General features: G+C 40.2%; 1 protein-coding gene across 1 annotated transcript in view; it reads left to right on the plus strand.

The window, feature by feature from the left end:
• The first annotated feature begins 2373 nt into the window (after positions 1–2373).
• LOC139651717 (AP-1 complex subunit beta-1-like) overlaps positions 2374–19696 on the plus strand; it is a 31221-nt gene continuing 13898 nt past the window's right edge. The window contains 14 exon segments of the mRNA XM_071528731.1: positions 2374–2457; positions 4532–4586; positions 5852–5957; positions 6714–6849; positions 8037–8282; positions 8870–9060; positions 10141–10362; positions 10574–10694; positions 12287–12382; positions 13071–13186; positions 14050–14215; positions 14912–15010; positions 17811–18070; positions 18824–19016. Coding sequence (XP_071384832.1) covers positions 4550–4586; positions 5852–5957; positions 6714–6849; positions 8037–8282; positions 8870–9060; positions 10141–10362; positions 10574–10694; positions 12287–12382; positions 13071–13186; positions 14050–14215; positions 14912–15010; positions 17811–18070; positions 18824–19016 — 1989 coding nt within the window. The 5' untranslated portion in view covers positions 2374–2457; positions 4532–4549.

Genomic DNA, 19696 nt, shown 5'->3' on the forward strand with positions numbered 1-19696 from the left:
CCTACTGCAATTTTCAAATCACAGGAGGCGCAATATTTGTTAAAGGCGAAATGTGTCAAAATACCATTTTAAAGTAAATATTGTGGTGCTGCAGAGATGTCCTGGCCTACACATCATATTCTACAGACTTAAGAAAACATCTTTGTTTGGTAGAGATCCCCGCAAAAATCACACCATAATCATTTTAATAGGTTTTTCAATGAAAATGAGAATAATGATGTAAAAATGATCATTCCCTCTAGTATCGCAAATCATATCGCAATTGCAATATCAGTCAAAATAATTGCCATTAGATATTTTTTCAAAATCGTTCAGCCCTACTGGCTAACATGCTAGGGAAGGGTGATAATGCAGGTAAAATATGAATCTCTGGGGTAATGAATAGCTAGCAAAGCCAATATGCCTACTAAGTATGTAATCACCAAGCATTGCATTCTTTGTACAGACTTCATGCAGACAGTGGGCCTTACCTCAGAAAACTTTACTGCAGAAATCTTTGAGATAACATAGTGGAATAAAGATTTTTTTTTTTACCTATATGTTGTACCTTTTTCCTGAATTCAAGAGAAAATGTCAGCATCTCAAAACCCATTGCAGTTTTTTTTTTTTTTCCCTTTTCATGTCTCCGCACCTCTTATGAAACTCTTTAGTGCCACCCAAAGTGAGCCGTGAAAAACCTTTTGGCTTTGAAATGTCCCAGCTATCAAACTCTAGAAGTCTTCCAATTAGTAATTACACATGTTAAATGTAGCACACCGTGCTTCTACATCAATGCCAAGCTAAGGGCAGAATTCAAAAAATTTTCACAAATTCAAAGTTGAAGATAAAATTCTGAAAATCAAGGCACTTTATGTATACCATTTTTGAATAGAATGTTTACTAAGATTAGTCAAACTATTCAGGAATAGACATTTAAATGCTCCAATTTACTATTGACTTCCATGGTATACCAGTAAGAAATTAATTTTTTGAGTTGATATGATGAATATCTATGGAAGCCCATTTCTGCCAGTGTGATAGAAAAAAAAAGATCCTGTAAGTCATTATAATGAGTTAGTATCTCAAAATAATGAGTTAGTATCTCAAAATAATAAGAAACTTTCTCAAAATAATGACTTCTCATTATTCTGAGACACTAACTCATTATTTTGAGATACTAAGTCAAAATATTGAGAAAGTTTGTCATTATTTTGAGATACTAAGTCAAAATGTTGAGAAAGTTTCTCATTTTGAGTTACTAACTCATTATTTTGAGATACTATGTCATTTTGAGAAAGTTTCTCATTATTTTGAGAAAGTTTCATTATTTTGAGATACTAAGTCATTATTTTGAGATACTAAGTCATTATTTTGAGATACTAAGGCATTATTTTGAGTTACTAAGTCATTATTTTGAGATACTATGTCATTATTTTGAGAAAGTTTCTCATTATTTTGAGAAAGTTTCATTATTTTGAGATACTAAGTCATTATTTTGAGATACTATGTCATTATTTTGAGAAAGTTTCTCATTTTGAGATACTAAGTCGTCATTTTGAGATACTATGTCATTATTTTGAGAAAGTTTCTCATTATTTTGAGTTACTAAGTCATTATTTTGAGAAAGTTTCTCATAATGACTTACAGGACCGTTTTTTTCATCACACTGGCGGAAATGGGCTTCCATAGAATACAATGTCTACTGAATATGTAATTTAATTTTCATAGGACTGGACTAATGTTAAGCGAGAATAAACAATAGGCTGCCAGTCCTTCAGTACTAATTACGATGGAAATACCAAGCATATTGGTAGGACATGAGGTAGTTTCACCAAATCTCATGCAACAGTATGCCCAACTTCATGAGCATGGACTTGTTCCTCTTTTGATGGTTCTATCAAAACTGCATGTTGTCTGTTATGTTGCTGTCTTGTCACGCCCCACCCAGCTGCTTCATGTGCCATTGGCAATATCATAGGGGGAATGTAGGATTTACGAGGGGGCCTTAAAGGCAAACTCGCAAACTAATGAATCCCTTGATGGACTCGACCATGATACTTAGTCATTGAGAATTACAAGTACATTCAACTGCTTTTTTTTTTTTTTTTCGAACTATGAATCACAGTAGGTCAATATAATATTGCCTTATGATGCACAAAATACCTTCCTCAACAAAAAGTGAAAGCTCAATCACATCACAGTTTGTAGAGTTGGATATCAAACTAACGTATGATTATGAATGGTGATCTATTTCTAGTTTGAGTCCAGTCTGATCTGCAGTATGTTGTTTCGCCTGCCCTCTTTCCCATATTTCCCCGTTCTGCCGACTGTTTCACATTAAATAAACCGGGAAGTTATCCGATTTCCCACGGTAGTTGAACGCACCATCACAGCCAGGATTCTCCATCTTCCTCCAGACAGCGACCACCAAGCAGCATCCTGCACCCACTGGTATTTTAAGGTTGCCAATACATCAAAGTGAGTATCTGAAATCTTTTACAGTTCCTAGTTTCTATATTGTTGTTCATACATGATTTCGTTCACAAAATGCTTTTGCGTCGGCTAGCTAACCAGCTAACGTTAGCTAACATTACCGTCAGCATCCGAAGCTGGGCCGCTCGGCAGTCCTTCCATTTTCATGTCAGATTTTCACTGCTCTGTAGGTCACAGCCGAGTGGAAAAGCTAGAAAACACTCGTAACTTTACACTTGACTGCGTGTATAATTTCTGGCTAACGTAATTCTCGAGTCATCTCCAATACACCAATGTATTTTGCATGGAGCAGGTTAACGTCAGCTAGCGCTAGCAAAGTGAACGGGTAGTTGCGAGTGTAGTTTAAATGTAACGTGGTAGGTCAAACGTAATCACAACTCCATAGACACAACACTAAACTGACGTCTCATTTTAACTTACGGAAATGGACGAGATTAATGTAGAGTGCGGCTATGGAATCGTTTCATATGCGTATTCACATGTCAAAATTGTTACCGCTCTGACGGTTTACGTTTTCCTATCTTTGGTTAACGCTGTACTGAATTAAATAGCACCTCTAACACCTGTATACCTAATTTCATGACAACAAAAACGGACTGTGTAACGTTTTAGAGGTCAGCTGGTCATTATTTATTGATAATACGGTCTATGTATGCGTCTTAAACGTTAGGGACACTAACGTAAGCGCCCTGTTCGACTTCCCTAAATCCACCCTAAAACACTTAAAGGGGAATGCCGCCCATTTTAAGAATTCACATATGTTGTTCCTTCAATACTTGCGAACATGCACCATTTTTTTTCTTAAAGCGAGAAACTGGAGAAGTAACCGTTGAATTTGTGATGTCACTGGGATGACACTGCTCTATAGACAATACATGGGGTAGTGACTTTTTTTTTTGAGATGGAATTTTGTTGTGGCAACTCTAGCTCCACAAAAAGTCACTGCTCCATTCATTGTCTATGGAGCAGCCCCTGATTTTACATCCCAGTGACATCACAAATTCAGCAGTTCTCTCTCCCCAACTGGTGTGATATCACATGAAGAGATTTCCAGCGCAGCTACAGTGGAGTTTGATAGGAGAAACATTTTCAATGAAAACAAGAGAAAGGGCTTGCCAGACTAGACTCACCATTTTGCACTGGCAATCACACAGGGAGAAATTCATGGTTGCAGAGGAATAGATACCAATTTTCTCAATAGTTCATAATGCAGTTCAGCCATTCAACTGGAAAAACTCACCCTCTTGCTGTTACTATCACTATCATTACTGCTCTCTCCACCTTACACATAAAACCAACGGCTGAATGCAGCAATAAGCCAGTTCCCTGGAAGATGCCGAAAGGCATTCTGGGAAATGTAGGAAATCTCTAACTGAAGTTGAACTGGGCGAGGCAGGTTGAGGGAAAGTGGAGACAGTAAAAAGGTCAAATTACAACACTTCATCACAAAATAACTCTTGAAATGCATTGAACACCACATATTGATGATATATAACTGTGTGGGGGGGATTTTCCTTTAAAATTCTCCAGCTAGTATGGAAGGGAAATGGACCACAAAAAAGTCTGCTCTCTTCATTTGATCAAAAAATCCCAGATGGTATTTTCTATCAGTGGATTGGAATACCTTTCATATTGTAGCCAACCCCTGTGTGGATTTCACTTTAGGTCTCAGAGACAAAATCTCATCAAATGGGGGTCCGTGGCTCTAATGTGGACTAAATTAGGGGTCCTTGATATGAAAAAGCTTGAGAATCACTGTTCTAATGCACTCTTAACAATTTTATACTATCCAAAATATGAAGCCAAGTTGTATGGTAGTATGTTACATTGTAGTAATATGCCTTTTTATGAGAAGCCACACCCACTGCCACGCCCCTCTTTGGCCAATTGGCATGAAAAGTGAATCAGTTGTTCCTTGCCCCATGGCTAAAGTTTCCACAAAGTTTTATGCAATTCTGTTCATAACTAAGGTTTGTCTTGGTGTTGGACAAAATGTATCATGCTCAAATTGAATATATTTTTTGCTCCCGGACTAATTCAACGTATTTCTCTTCCACAGACTTCAAGGGCCGCAGTCATGACGGACTCCAAATATTTCACAACAAACAAAAAAGGTGAGTAGGGAAGGAAGTGGTGGCCAACACCGTACACCAAATCTGACTAGCCTGTTTGCTAGTCATTTTCAGTCTGGCTAGTGCAGAATTTCTCTTAATGGTTCCTTAAAGGGTTCCTACACAGGTCTGGAAAAGTATTAAAAATGAATTTGATCATTTCCAGGTCTTGAATAGTTTGGGAATTTAAAAAAATGTCTGGAAAAGTATGGAAAATGTTGCGGTTCAGGTCCGATACACACATAATTCTAGCTTTTATGTTGTTGTAGAGCCACTCTGAGTCCACAGTTTTTGTTGATGTGAAGAATAATGTTCAGATAGAGGGACGCTCTTATTACCCAGCCACTGTCAGCATGCATTATATCAAATACCAACCAAAATCAAATCCGGTCAAGAACATAGGGTCTGGGAAAAATATGGAATTTTAAAATGGAAACCGTGTAGGAACCCTGCCAATCATCTCACATATTGTGATATTTGTCTCTGTGAAGAACAATCTTCATCTATACAGTGATATGACCTAGTTAGCAGGGGCAAGATGTCTATCTGCGTAAATCATATTGAACACCAGACAAAATCTTCAAAACAAATTAAGGTCTGGAAAAAGTATGGAATTTTTTAATTGAAAATGTGTAGGAACCCTGTATTGGGCAAAATTAGAATGTGAGCGCATTGTAATAAAATGCAAATAATATTACACATTGATTGTTATGACTTATTTCACAGCTTAGTTGAATACTCAGCTCTGATTGGCCAATGAAAGCATTCTGAGGTCCACTGCTGTTTGACATTTAATCATATCACTCTGCATTGAAGAACGCAAAGTCCCATCTTTCATCGATCAGATACTCTTATGGATTTATCACATTTTGATTTATCACTGGCTGTCTTTGCCCTTTGGCGTTCGGGTGGTTGTTGCTGTAAATTTATTATTGATTTTCATATTCATTAGTCAAAGGTCCACGTCTACCACTACACATAGGCATGGTTCAGTTCAGTCGATAGCCTTGTCTACAAGAAGCTGTGTTAAATTGTTGTTTTTTTGTAATTCAAACCTTGGTGGATTAACAAGATAGTCATCTGGGATGTTGTAAGAAAATGAAAGCGTTTTCTGTCAAGGTTTCCCCTGACTTGAAGTCCCACCCCCTGCTAAACCTCTAAATCAAGTCCACATCTCTTCATGGCAAAGCTAAAAAAAAAAAAGGGGATATCTGGCTGAATAGTCCAGATGGCCGCTGCTAGCGCTCACAGTGTGCCTCCTGTTCCAGGGGAAATCTTTGAGCTGAAGGCAGAGCTGAACAATGAGAAGAAGGAGAAGAGGAAAGAGGCGGTAAAGAAGGTCATTGCTGCCATGACTGTGGGCAAGGACGTCAGGTACAGCCGAACATTTTAACTTGAACAGTCTAATAACATGTTTATCATCTTTTTCCAGAGATTTAAGGCTTTTGAGTTCCAATATAGGCTCTTATTTTCTTCTTGAACCTTGATGATGTCTAATTTCTCTTACCCCGCGTTCACACTCTGAGCAACTTAGTTGATGGGTGGCTCTGTCTTGACCGATGTGCAGGTGGTGTGAGACGCTCTGGTTGCATCTTTGTAGTGTACTCATGCAGCTACAAAGTCAAATTATGTTTTTTTTTTTGCTGTTTTGGCATTGCGTTTCATAGCGTTACAACATTTTGAAGAGTTAACATAGCTAGCAAGCAAGCAAACGCCAAGTAGGTAGCATTAATTGAAAATAAACAGAATTAAATCAATAAAATTACTTCAGAGCTTACCTACTTGTCTGCTACTGTTCTCCAAGCATTGTTTTTGAATGTTTATTTCTTTAGTCTTTAAAATAAAATTTGTACAGAACTGGGAAGCCTTGAATGGCTGGAATCAACTTCTTGTCCATTTTGCACTTAACAGGCAGATTGTTGATGAAATGAAATCACATCATTAGTGAAACAAGGAAGCACAGAAATCTGATTGGCTGTTGACGGCTGAGTTTCCCCGGTCGCTCAGCTCTATAGGAAATTAATGGACGGCCGGTGACTTGTTGATCGTGCTCCCAGTGTGAACTCAGGGTGAAAGAAACAGCCTAAAAGCCTCAGCCATTCTGTCTGAATCCTCTTGCTTTGCCTTCAGCTCTTTGTTCCCAGATGTGGTGAACTGCATGCAGACCGACAACCTAGAGCTGAAGAAGCTGGTCTACCTTTACTTGATGAACTATGCCAAGAGCCAGCCTGACATGGCCATCATGGCTGTCAACAGCTTTGTCAAGGTAAGATGGACTGGGATACTAATGTGACTTCTTCAGTGCTTGTGACACCACTAGCCGTCGGCTCCCATAGTTTCCCTATACAGGATTCCCACTGGCCATGGAACTTCTGGAACATCATGCAGTTTTGAGAGGTGTATTCCAGACAAGGAATTTGATAAATTCTCTGGGGAAGTCAGGGACTATCAGGGAATTTTACAAACGGCCACTTTACAGGAATATAGCAGAATTTTACAACTTGCTTCTAGGGCTGAACAATTAATCAAAATGTGATCAAAATCGCAATATGGCCTACTGCAATTTTCAAATTGCAGGAGGCGCAATATTTGTTAAAGGTGAAATGTGTGTCAAAATACCATTTTAAATGAAATAGATGCAGAGATGTCCTGGCCTACACATCATATTCTACAGACTTAAGAAAACATCTTTGTTTGGTACAGATCCCCGCAAAAATCACACTATAATCATTTTACTGTGTTTTTCAGTGAAAATGAGAATAATGATGTAAAAATGATCATTCCCTCATCGCAAATCATATCGCAATTGCAATATCAGTCAAAATAACCGCAATTAGATATTTTTTCAAAATCGTTCAGCCCTACTTGCTTCACACATTCATTACATTCGATGATCGTTTTCAGCAGTTTTTCTCCACTTTAAGCCCAACTGTAGCAGAAATTAGACTGAAAAACAGGAAGGAATAAAATGTTTAGGTCTTAGAGGTGCTCTAACTTAGTTATGGAAAGCCATGTATGTTTACATCAGGGCCACAGTGGGACCCTTGCCATTAGGGCTGGGCGATAATTCAATATTATCGTTTATCATCTTTCAGTGGAAGATAATTTTGATATCGTGACACACATTTCTGCTGTCTGAATTGATGATGACAAGCAAATTTTACTTAAAAACTCTCATAAAATGAGGTATGGTGGGAATATTATTTGAATATTTATGTTTTGTTTGACATCACACCTAACGTTACCATTCAGTTCAATGAGATGAACATTCATTTGATAATTAACATGATTTTGCATACATGAACCATATCGTGATGCATATTGATATCGGGAAAAATCCTTATGATTATCATGATATTGATTTCAACCATATCGCCCAGCCCTACTTGCCATAAGACAAAATGTGATCGAAACCCCATTGTGATTACCGGACCCTTTTCCTGCCTCTCCCAGGACTGCGAGGACCCCAACCCTCTGATCCGGGCCCTGGCCGTTCGCACCATGGGCTGCATCCGGGTGGACAAGATCACCGAGTACCTGTGCGAGCCGCTGAGGAAGTGCCTCAAGGACGAGGACCCCTACGTGAGGAAGACGGCCGCCGTCTGCGTGGCGAAGCTTCACGACATCAACGCCCAGATGGTGGAGGACCAGGGCTTCCTGGACTCCCTGAGGGACCTCATCGCTGACTCCAACCCCATGGTAGGTATCAGGCTTACGACGGCTTCCACGTGTCCGGTGTTTTCAGTGTGTCGGCAAGCAATTTTCACATTAAATAATAAACAATAAGTGAAGTTCTACATGAGTCTAGCTATATACCCAAAATGAGAAAAATGAGGATCGAGGGAGCTCATGTTACTGCAGTCGCCCATTATTCCCTATTCATTCATTCATTTATTTATTTATTTATTTACAAAATCAATAGTAGATTAATGTTGATTCGATGTGTTAAAGCAGTGATTCTCAACCTTTTTCATATCAAGGACCCTAATTTAGTCCACATTAGATACAGTTTTGTCCAGAATTCCATGACTGTCTGTGTTGTAGGTAGAGAGATAACAGTGAAACTATGATCAAAACAGTCATTCTTCTACATTCTCCAATTGTGTCCACTTCTTGTAAATGAAATAATGCTGAAGTTTAATAATTCATCGATTTGCTGGGGACCCCCTGGAACCCCCTCGAGGACCACCGGTGGTCCCCGGACCCCACGTTGAGAACCACTGTGTTAAAGGATCATCAGAATTCTCCTTCAAAAGTTCTCATCACAGAGTGCCTCCGTCCTCCAGGTCGTGGCCAACGCAGTGGCGGCTCTGTCGGAGATTAGCGAGTCTCATCCCAACAGCAACCTGCTGGACCTCAATCCACAGAACATCAACAAGCTGCTGACGGCCCTCAACGAATGCACAGAGTGGGGGCAGATCTTCATCCTGGACTGCTTGTCCAACTACAACCCCAAGGATGAGCGGGAGGCCCAAAGGTACCAATCAGTCAATCGAACTCTTATTTGGAAGTATTGAATGCGCTGTACTGAGCTGTGCTCTCATGAAGACAGCAGTACCTCGAAGAGCATGATTTTATACAATGCCCTAGTATTCACTTACTACAGCACTCCTCATGTTGTGTAGTACAGTGTCGGACTGTTTTGAGGATATGGCACATCAATGACACACCATTTCAGTGACTACCACCATTCAATTTTGCATAGTCCTTCCATTCTCAAAGTTGATTCAGTTGCCCTCTAGGGATGGGACGATAAGCTTATCTCACGGTATGATTCGATTTGGTTATGGGGTTAATAATTCGATACAACCACGATACAACGTAATAAATAAAAGTTCAATGACAACAAAGTCCAACTGTGCAGAATTCTGTTTATTTCTGAGACGCAAATCTTTCTAGCAATGGCGTTGGCTTGCTAGAATCTAAACAATTTAAAAACGTTATTACAAAGTAGGGCTGAACGATTTTGAAAAAATATCTAATTGCGATTATTTTGACTTATAGTGCAATTGCGATATGATTTACGATATTAGAGGGAATGATCATTTTTACATCATTCTCATTTTCATTGAAAAACGTATTAAAATGATTATGGTGTGATTTTTGCGGGGATCTGTACCAAACAAAGATGTTTTCTTAAGTCTGTAGAATATGATGTGTAGGCCAGGACATCTCTGCAGCACCACAATATTTCATTTAAAATGGTATTTTGACACACATTTCTCCTTTTAACAAATATTGCACCTCCTACGATTTGAAAATTGCAGTAGGCCATATTGCGATTTCGATAAAATTTTGATTAATTGTTCAGCCCTATTACAAAGTGCAAATAATAGAATTTGGATGGAGAGCTTGTGAAATTGTGATGGTCAAGCCGTCTCATTCGTGATTATCACAGCAGAATACAATGAAGCTAATATCACAATTCATTTTTCTGCCCCACAATACATATTGTCACATTTTTGTATTGCAATATATTGAATTTCGATATATTGTCCCAACCCAATTGCCCGCCGTTTCCTTTACTGATTGTCCATCTTTCTACTCACTTTGCAAGCATCTGCGAGCGTGTCACCCCCCGGCTGTCCCACGCCAACTCGGCAGTGGTGCTGTCAGCCGTCAAGGTCCTGATGAAGTTTCTGGAGCTGCTGCCCAAGGACTCGGACTACTACAACACCCTGCTGAAGAAGCTGTCCCCGCCGCTGGTCACCTTGCTTTCCGGAGAGCCCGAGGTCCAGTATGTGGCCCTTAGGAACATCAACCTCATTGTCCAGAAAAGGTCTGTGGCCGCACTGTGCTCACTGTGCTCGATTATTGCCCCGTGAAATTTCTTCCTTTTTTTTACACAAGCATGCATTTGCTTGCCCTGAAGACGCCATGCAGCATCCGCCACTTGGTTCCGATCACTACATGACCAAAATGTCTCTGTGTTGTTTGCTTTGGATCAAGTCCTCCCTCAGTATAACATATTATGTGTCCCATGTGTGTAGGCCAGAGATCCTGAAGCAGGAGATCAAGGTCTTCTTTGTCAAGTACAATGACCCCATCTATGTGAAACTGGAGAAACTGGACATCATGATCCGCTTGGCTTCCCAGGCAAACATCGCCCAGGTACCTTACATAAAACAAGCCTTCATAGGAACTTCATATAGAAGATAATACCGTACTGCCTGGTGCACGAGTGCACACTGTATTTCCCTTATGCTGGGCTCTTCGGTCTCTGTGTCACCAAGAGGAGAATCTATGATTCCCGTCTGCTTTGGGCAGTGAGATCTGACGTAAATATCAGATCAAGAGTAAAATTAGGAAGGACAGGGGAAAAGAAAATTAAAGAAAAACATATGGATTCACTCACAATGTGCATCTAAAAGTGGGAGTGTCTTTCTATTTTACTTGATTTGTTTCTTTTAATGCAATGCATTTTGCTTGTTCTTTTATATGAATTTTATCTTTTTATCTGTCTTCTATCTGCCTTCTATTGATGTAAAGCACTTTGAGCTGCATGTTGTGTATGAAAGGTGCTATACAAATAAAGGTTATTATTATTATTATTATTATTATTATTATTATTATTACTATTATTATTATTATTAAACAGTGCATACCGTAAGTCCTCTTAGCACTGCGCATGCCAAAAAGTGTTACGAACCAACCAAGGAATACACAGAGCCCAGCTCTTAACACCTAATAACACTATGTGGATAATAGTAAAAGTTTTATACTGTTGGCCAATCCACAACACGTCAATAATCAAAGTTCGTTTTGAATTCACTTTGGCAGGCATAATGATATTTGAGTATCAGTCAGATCCATCTCCTTGACTGACAGGCATTAGACTGCTCGGTTTGCAAGACGTATTCCACATCCTCATGAGAATAGATGTGATATATCCAGAAAGAACAAGTCTAAATAAGGAATATCTCACAACACGCCTGTATTTTGGGGAAACCCAACCCGGCGCTCCCAGCTGTCTGAGAAGCATTTAATACCAGTAATAAGTATGAGGTCTAACTAACCCATGCATGGTAGTTGGGATGCATTCATTCACAGCTCACATATATTTGTATATATGACTAGGGCTGCAACTAACGATTATTTTCATTATCGATTAATCTGTTGATTATTTTCTCGATTAATCGATAAGTTGTTTGGTCTATAAAATGTCAGAAAATGGTGAAAAATGTGGATCAGTGTTTCCCAAAGCCCAAGATGACGTCCTCAAATGTCTTGTTTTGTCCACAACCCAAAGATATTCAGTTTACTGTCATAGAGGAGGAAAGAAACCAGAAAATATTCACATTTAAGAAGCTGGAATCAGAGAATTTTGACTTATTTTTCTTAAAAAATTACTCAAACCGATTTAATCGATTATCAAAATAGTTGGTGATTAATTTAATAGTTGACAACTAATCGATTAATCGATTAATCATTACAGCTCTATATATGACTTTGTGTTATGAAGCTGCTAGCCTGCATGATTAGAAACAGTTTATTGAACAGAATGAAAACCTTTTTAATCGAGGCACATTAGCATGTAATAACTATGCTTGGATAAAAACTGATTTATTGCCATATGGTTAGGCAGCAATGTCCTGCAGTCCATAAGAACAATCTGTTAAACACAGTGCTAGATTGATATTTTATGGTTGTTGTGTATGTGTATACATACTGTATACTTGACTGCTGTTCTCTGTCAATGGCAGGTCCTGGCTGAGCTGAAGGAATACGCCACTGAGGTGGATGTTGACTTTGTACGTAAGGCTGTCCGAGCCATCGGACGCTGTGCCATCAAAGTCGAGGTAAGAAATACCACAGTCCTTTATCCATCATTTAAAACCAGATGGTATAAAATCGATAAAAAGTGCAAAACAGTAAATGGGTAATAACCAGGATGATGAAAAAACCCTAACACAATCTGCTGCTTCATGGAATGCTTCGAGTGTGCTGCCCGGCCTCATTCCTCTGACCCATATTCATACATAATAATATACACTCATACAGACCTCATACAGACTCGTACATAAAGCTGTCAAGTCTACCAGTGATTTCTGTTTTTCTATAAGCCCAGGATAATATATAATTATGTGAAGGCAGTCTCCTGGGTAGTGTACCTCCCGTCTCTTCAGCTCCAGCTACCCTCTGCCTGACCAATTCCCATGTGGTGTTTCTGACTATTTGCTGTCTATGTAATCTATTTATCTTTGTGCTATTCAGAACCGAAGTTATTAGTGCATGTACCCTCCTTTCCAGCTATTGAACAGATGTCAAACTGCATCTGTCACTTCCTTTCCTGTCAATTTGGTTCCGTATTTGAATTCATTCTCCCACCTGGCTCCAATTTGGTATAAAATGAAAGTATACAGCATCACTCTGAGTCTCTCCTCTCTCCTCCTCATGTTTGCCGCCTTAGGAATCCTTAGAAAATAAGTGATATCTTTTTGTCCAAATCACGATGACATGGCGTCTCTGTCCTATTTCCTACCCAAGCAATCCGCTGAGCGCTGTGTCAGCACCCTGCTGGACCTGATCCAGACCAAGGTCAACTATGTGGTCCAGGAGGCTATTGTGGTCATCAGGGATATCTTCCGCAAGTACCCCAACAAGTACGTTTCCTGCTGGAACCCCCGAGGAGCTCCCAGCATTCAACAACACTTAACTGACCAATCCTTCACATCAGCTTTCTCAGTTGACTAGAAATGACCTGCTGTTAAGTCATAGGAATATATTATTGTAAATCAAAATCCTAATATGCATCATGTAGACCAGTGATTCTCAACCTTTTTCATATCGAGGACCCCGAAGAATTCCATGACTATCTGCAAAGTAGGTAGAGAAATAACGGTGAAACTATGATCAAAATAGTCATTCTTCTACATTGCATTAACTTCTTTTAAATGAAATAATGGTGAAGTTTAACAATTCATCAATTTGCTGGGGACCCCCCGGAATCCCCTCGAGGACCCCTGGTGGTCCCCGGACCCCACGTTGAGAACCACTGATATAGACTGCTGACTTTTACTGATCAGCAAATCATTCAAAGTAGGCAGCGAAATGTTGACTAATCATGAGATTTATAGGGGTAATTTTTTATTTAATATAAGCAATATGGTTATAAAAGTAGTTTCTCGGAGCAGCTACCCCAAAATTTGCAATTTGCTCAGCAAGCCGATCCTCCAAACCATTCATTTTTATTTTTTTATTTTTTTTTTAAAGTATATTTATTGATTTCCAGAGGGTCAGACAATTAAGGATGAACAAGCATGATAAAAATATGTACCCTCTTTTCCAACTTACCCTCAACACTGAACCTTCTCCACACACACACAAGAGAACCAAAAAATAGTCAAATAATCAAAAATGAAATAAATTCATTCACTCATTTTTAAAGAGCACATAACGGCACATTGAGGCTGCAAGCCGGTTCTAGGGTTTCTTTCTGACCTTTGAAGCCTTGGGTCCTCCTCAGATATGAGAGCATCATCGCCACGCTGTGCGAGAACCTGGACTCGCTGGATGAGCCCGACGCCCGCGCCGCCATGATCTGGATCGTCGGCGAGTACGCCGAGAGGATCGACAACGCCGACGAGCTGCTAGAGAGCTTCCTCGAGGGCTTCCACGATGAGAGCACCCAGGTGGGTACAGCTGAAAGCACAAGGCCAATTTGTCACTGGCACTTATTTGAGGTTCAGTTGAATCATATGCATGACTCTAGTAACAGTCCAGTTTATACAACTTATAGAAGTTGTTTATGTAAAATGTAGTTAAATTGACACTAAAGTATTCGGTAACACTTTATAATAACCATCATTAATAAATGGTAAATTGATAGTTAATTAAACTTTAATTAATAGTTATTTTACTGTTAACAAACAATGAAATGATCATTAATAATGTTTACTAATTATTAGTAATGCTATAATTTATGTTATTTTATCATTCGTTTCATTTCATAAATTATATATTGTAGCATAGCTTTTTACCCTTTTTACCGTCTCTTATCAGCTATGATACAATATATAATTTATAAACAAATGATTTTATATTACACAAACGAATGATAAAATAACAAATTATAGCATTACTAATAATTAGTAAACATTATTAATGATCATTTCATTGTTTGTTAACAGTAAAATAACTATTAACCAAAGTTTAATTAACTATCAATTTACCATTTATTAATGATGGTTATTATAAAGTGTTACCAAGTATTCTTAGACCTACAGTTGGTGTAAAGGCTTCATTAATGTGTGCATGATGCATTACATGTTGTGATAGTGTTAATGGTAGTATTATGATTATCTTATTACATAAATAACTTTTTCCAGGTCCAGCTCACTCTGCTGACTGCCATTGTCAAGCTGTTCCTCAAGAAGCCATCTGAGACCCAGGAGCTGGTGCAGCAGGTCCTCAGCCTGGCCACTCAGGTAAGACCCCCCCCCCCCACCCCCCAACACACACACAGACACACACACACACTTAAATGACTTATTTATGTCCACATAAATACAGGGAATACAAAGGACATAAACATTATGAATGCAGTCAGATATTAGGAGTCAGTCAGTTACATAAGTGCCTAATTGGCAACCACTTTGTTGCATACACACAGGATGATAATGATGGCAGGTCGAAAGATAACAGACAGTATCCACTTCATGGGTATAAAAAAGCAACGCCTTCTCCATATTGAGCAGCTACCAATGATAGCAGATACTGAACAATACCTTGTGAACTGCTTGGCCCTTCTCTTAGGGAGACCAGCAATTTTTATTTTGTGTATTTTGAGTATTTTATTTTGGTTTTTCAAAAAGTATACAACACATACAGCCACACAATGACAATACAAAAACGTTCACAGTACATTGCAGATGTCTCAAAAATAATTTAACAGACAAATGAGAGAGAATAGACAAATGAGAGATAGGTTAGCCTTAACCACAGTAGAATGTTCTTTTACAACACTAGTGTGGTGAGAACAGAGAGACCATGCAGATGATCATTCAGTCATGTGAGATGGGAGATTCTCCATGTAGTTGATAAAAGGTTGCCATATTTTATAGAAAAGATGTATCTTATTCCTTAGTGAGTAGGTTATCTTTTCCAGAGGTATGCAGCTGTTCACTTCTGAGAGCCACAATCCAACTGGCAATGGGAGATCTGTCTTCCATTTCATTGCAATACATTTTTTGGCAATGACCAGTAGGATTTCTGTAAGCTTGATGGAATAACTATGTGTAAGATTAGAATTTGAGAGGTTGCCCAAAAGGCATATCTCAGGATCCATTGGAAAAGTAACTCCATTAATTTTGGATAAAGCATCACAGATCTCCTGCCAGAAACCTTGTAGTTTACTACACTGCCAAGTGGAATGAAGGAAAGTGTAGCCTGGAGGGGGTGAGATAAATCTGTTGCAAAAAATTAAACTGAATCAATCTATATCTTGAATTTAGTGTACATGTAACGCCATTGCTACATATGGGAGACCAGCAATTTGAAGGCCCCTCGTAACTAGCTTGTGCACGTGACCCAGGCTACCAAATATGAAAACTTAAAGTTTTGTAGCCTAGATGTGAAATGGTCTGCTCCAGCTGTTAGAAAGGCTTCCTCTAGGCTGTAGTCAAAAGTACAGCCAACCTCTAAAATGAACACCTCTCTAAGATTTTCATAGACAAGAACAACATCGGGCGTGTCGGCTGTAATATTAGAGAACACGTCTGAATCATCACTACACAGACTGAACATGCCTGGCTTGACAGGAGAATGCTTATAAAGCATTATAGATGACCAGAAAATAGCTGCAATATCTTTTGATATCAAATCCACTATTCTGTCGTGCCTACATATGTAAAGCCCCCTGTATGCATGGCAACCATTCAAGATGTGAGACATGGTTTCAGCTGTCTGTTCGTGACCACGGTGTTTACAGTGAGGAGCATGACTGTCAGGAAGCCAGATGGAAAGATTCAGCTTAGTTGGTAAAACCTGTAATCTTGCTTTTACAGTGAAGATGACAATGCTCTCATCTATAGCTACACTTTTAAACACTGTGTGGGAGACAGAGTGATCTGCAACAGGGAGACATGCTAGCTTCCCTTGAAGTTTCAACTCAGTCCAGTGTCGCTGTTGCCTCTATTGTTGCGCCCTCATGAGGTGACCTCGGGCATTTGTTAGTGGAGGTTGGGGGTCAGACATTCACATTTCACTGCCTCGGAGTTAGACCCTACCCACCCCAGAGTAACTTTGGCCCAGCCACATAGGTCGTTCAAGTCAGGCCAGTCCGACCACCGAAGCCAGGGGAGCGACTGTCCAGCTTTCCACTGGGTTTCCTCTTGAAGCCCAGGAAACTGGGATCCGACTCACATGCCAGGGGGACCTTACGCCTCCGTAGGTCCAGGAACAGAGAAGCGTCACTGTTAAGCATATTTAACAGATGGCAGAGCCTCGTAGCAATGTATGTCCATTCAAAGTTAGGAACCCCCAGTCCACCCTCCCGTTTACTGGAAAAGTGGAATATGATATCGCACGTAGTAGGGCTGAACAATTCATCGAAATTTTATCGAAATCGCAATATGGCCTACTGCAATTTTCAAATCGCAGGAGGCGCAATATTTGTTAAAGGTGAAATGTGTGTCAAAATACCATTTTAAATGAAATATTGTGGTGCTGCAGAGATGTCCTGGCCTACACATCATATTCTACAGACTTAAGAAAACATCTTTGTTTGGTACAGATCCCCGCAAAAAATCACACCATAATCATTTTAATACGTTTTTCAATGAAAATGAGAATAATGATGTCAAAATGATCATTCCCTCTAATATCGCAAATCATACCGCAATTGCAATATCAGTCAAAATAATCGCAATTAGATATTTTTTCAAAATCGTTCAGCCCTAGCACGTAGTATGCGTGTTTAAGCCAGCCCCACTGTCTTACCAGACTTTCATGGGATATGTACATTGGACACACACACACACACACACACACACACACACACCCCTTCAACCAGGGAGGGAAATTACCATCAGCTACCAGGTAAAGCTTAAATTATGGTTGTGTTTGGTAAGTTAGTTTACTCTCCAGGTAACCAACCATGAGTTTTCGTCCTATTCTCGTTGGCTGGTTAAAATAGTGTTTCCTGCCACTGTGGCCAGTCAACAAAAGTCCATGTCCCGCCCAACTGCTTGCCAACCCCCTGACCCATATATCCACGCTCCCCCGCAGGACTCGGACAACCCTGACCTGCGCGACAGGGGCTACATCTACTGGCGCCTGCTGTCCACCGACCCGGTGACCGCCAAGGAGGTGGTGCTGTCGGAGAAGCCCCTCATCTCCGAGGAGACGGACCTGATCGAGCCCACCCTGCTGGACGAGCTCATCTGCCACATCGGCTCGCTGGCCTCCGTCTACCACAAACCCCCCAACGCCTTCGTGGAGGGCAGCCACGGCATCCACCGGAAACACCTTCCCGTCCAGCACAGCAGGTCAGACACACACAGACACACACACACACGGTTTATAAAATTCTACTTGTCAGTGGCAAGTATTTTTTAAATCACCTTAGTTTACTAGTCAGCTATTTAAAGTATTTTCAATGCATGTCACCAGCTCAGATCTTCCAAGAAACTGAATAATGGAATAAACGCACGCTGTGAATAAACCCCAGATAGAATCTCTGTTTAAAACACATTGTCCGTACATTGCGCCCTGTTTCCATGCGTCAATAGTATATACATTTTTATTAATATTCGAATTTCAGTCAAATTTGACTCATTGCAGTCAATTCATAGTCATTTGACTTTTAGGGAAACTGACACCCCTACCAGCTACCATCTTTGATTGTGCATTAGGTCACTTCTAATACAGGGGAAAGAAATGATGATGATGCGAATTTGCCCAGACGGTGAAAACCAAAAGCGTAAACAGTAAGATGTTTCCATGCCACGGTGACACGTTTAACATGGGAGTAAGCCAGGTAACTTAACCAGGTTTTTCAGAATCGAAGAATGAGTTTACCCAGCTTATTCTAACCCAGTTACAATGTTTACATGCATCAAACCAGAACCAGGCTATTGGAGTAATGGGTTTAAACATAAACCATAAACCATAAATGTAGCCAGTGACTGTTCCCTAAACTCCCTCAACTTTCAATCAAGCCAAAGGCAAGTTTAAATTAAAAATTAAAAATTTCTGTTGGTAATGGACTCTTACCAGGCCTTCTGTCTCTCCCATGACAGCATTGATACAGGTGAGAGCCCAGTGAGTGGCGGGCCGGCGGCCCCCATGGACCAGCCACATGTTATCCCCAGCCAGGGTGACCTGCTGGGCGACCTGCTCAACCTGGACTTAGGCCCCCCAGTCAACGTTCCCCAGGTCTCCTCCATGCAGATGGGTGCGGTGGACCTGCTGGGAGGAGGCCTGGACAGCTTGGTGAGCACACACACACACACACACACACACACACACACTAGGGTTGTCAAAAGAATGCATTTTCTGTGAAGTATTGATTGAAGGAGACGTGGTAGTCCACAATATTGGGCACAATATTGGAAATTGGCAATGACAAAAAATTTGTGAAAATAGGGTTAACAGGGCACAAAAAGGGCTGCACTTGAAATATCTGGGAACTTTTTATCACGTTTCTTTATTGTTCATAATTATTGTATAATTCACCTAAATCATGTTGACACTAGCCAGCACAATATATTACAGCTGGTTGAATGATTGACAGCTGATCGTCAGCTGATTCTGTGGTTGCCTAGTGACAAAGACCACAAAAACACAGCGGGCTGCTCTGCTTTGTGGGCTCCAACAAAAAAAAAAGCAGTGCGGCCTTTGTTCAGCCTTCAAAAGGCGTCCTGTGTGGTCAGGCCCTAAAGCTGCTGTCTGCTACACACAGCACAATAACCGTTATTGACACCGTTGACATCGCTGCCCCGACAACATTGCTGACTACAGTCCCTTTGCGCAGACCAGGCGGGTAGGTTAAGCAGGCCGGGTGGGTCAGTAATGCACCGGGGGGAAACCCTGGATATCGATGCATACAGAGACAGGGCCTAGACTCAGGGCCATCCAGCATAGTCTGTTTCTGTGTAATTTATTCTTTGACT

This window comes from Centroberyx affinis, unplaced genomic scaffold (genome assembly GCF_046629955.1).
Source record: "Centroberyx affinis isolate AG114_WGS23_722 - 3 ecotype Tasmania unplaced genomic scaffold, CSIRO-AGI_Caff_v1 ptg001720l_1, whole genome shotgun sequence".
Lineage (NCBI taxonomy): Eukaryota > Metazoa > Chordata > Actinopteri > Beryciformes > Berycidae > Centroberyx > Centroberyx affinis.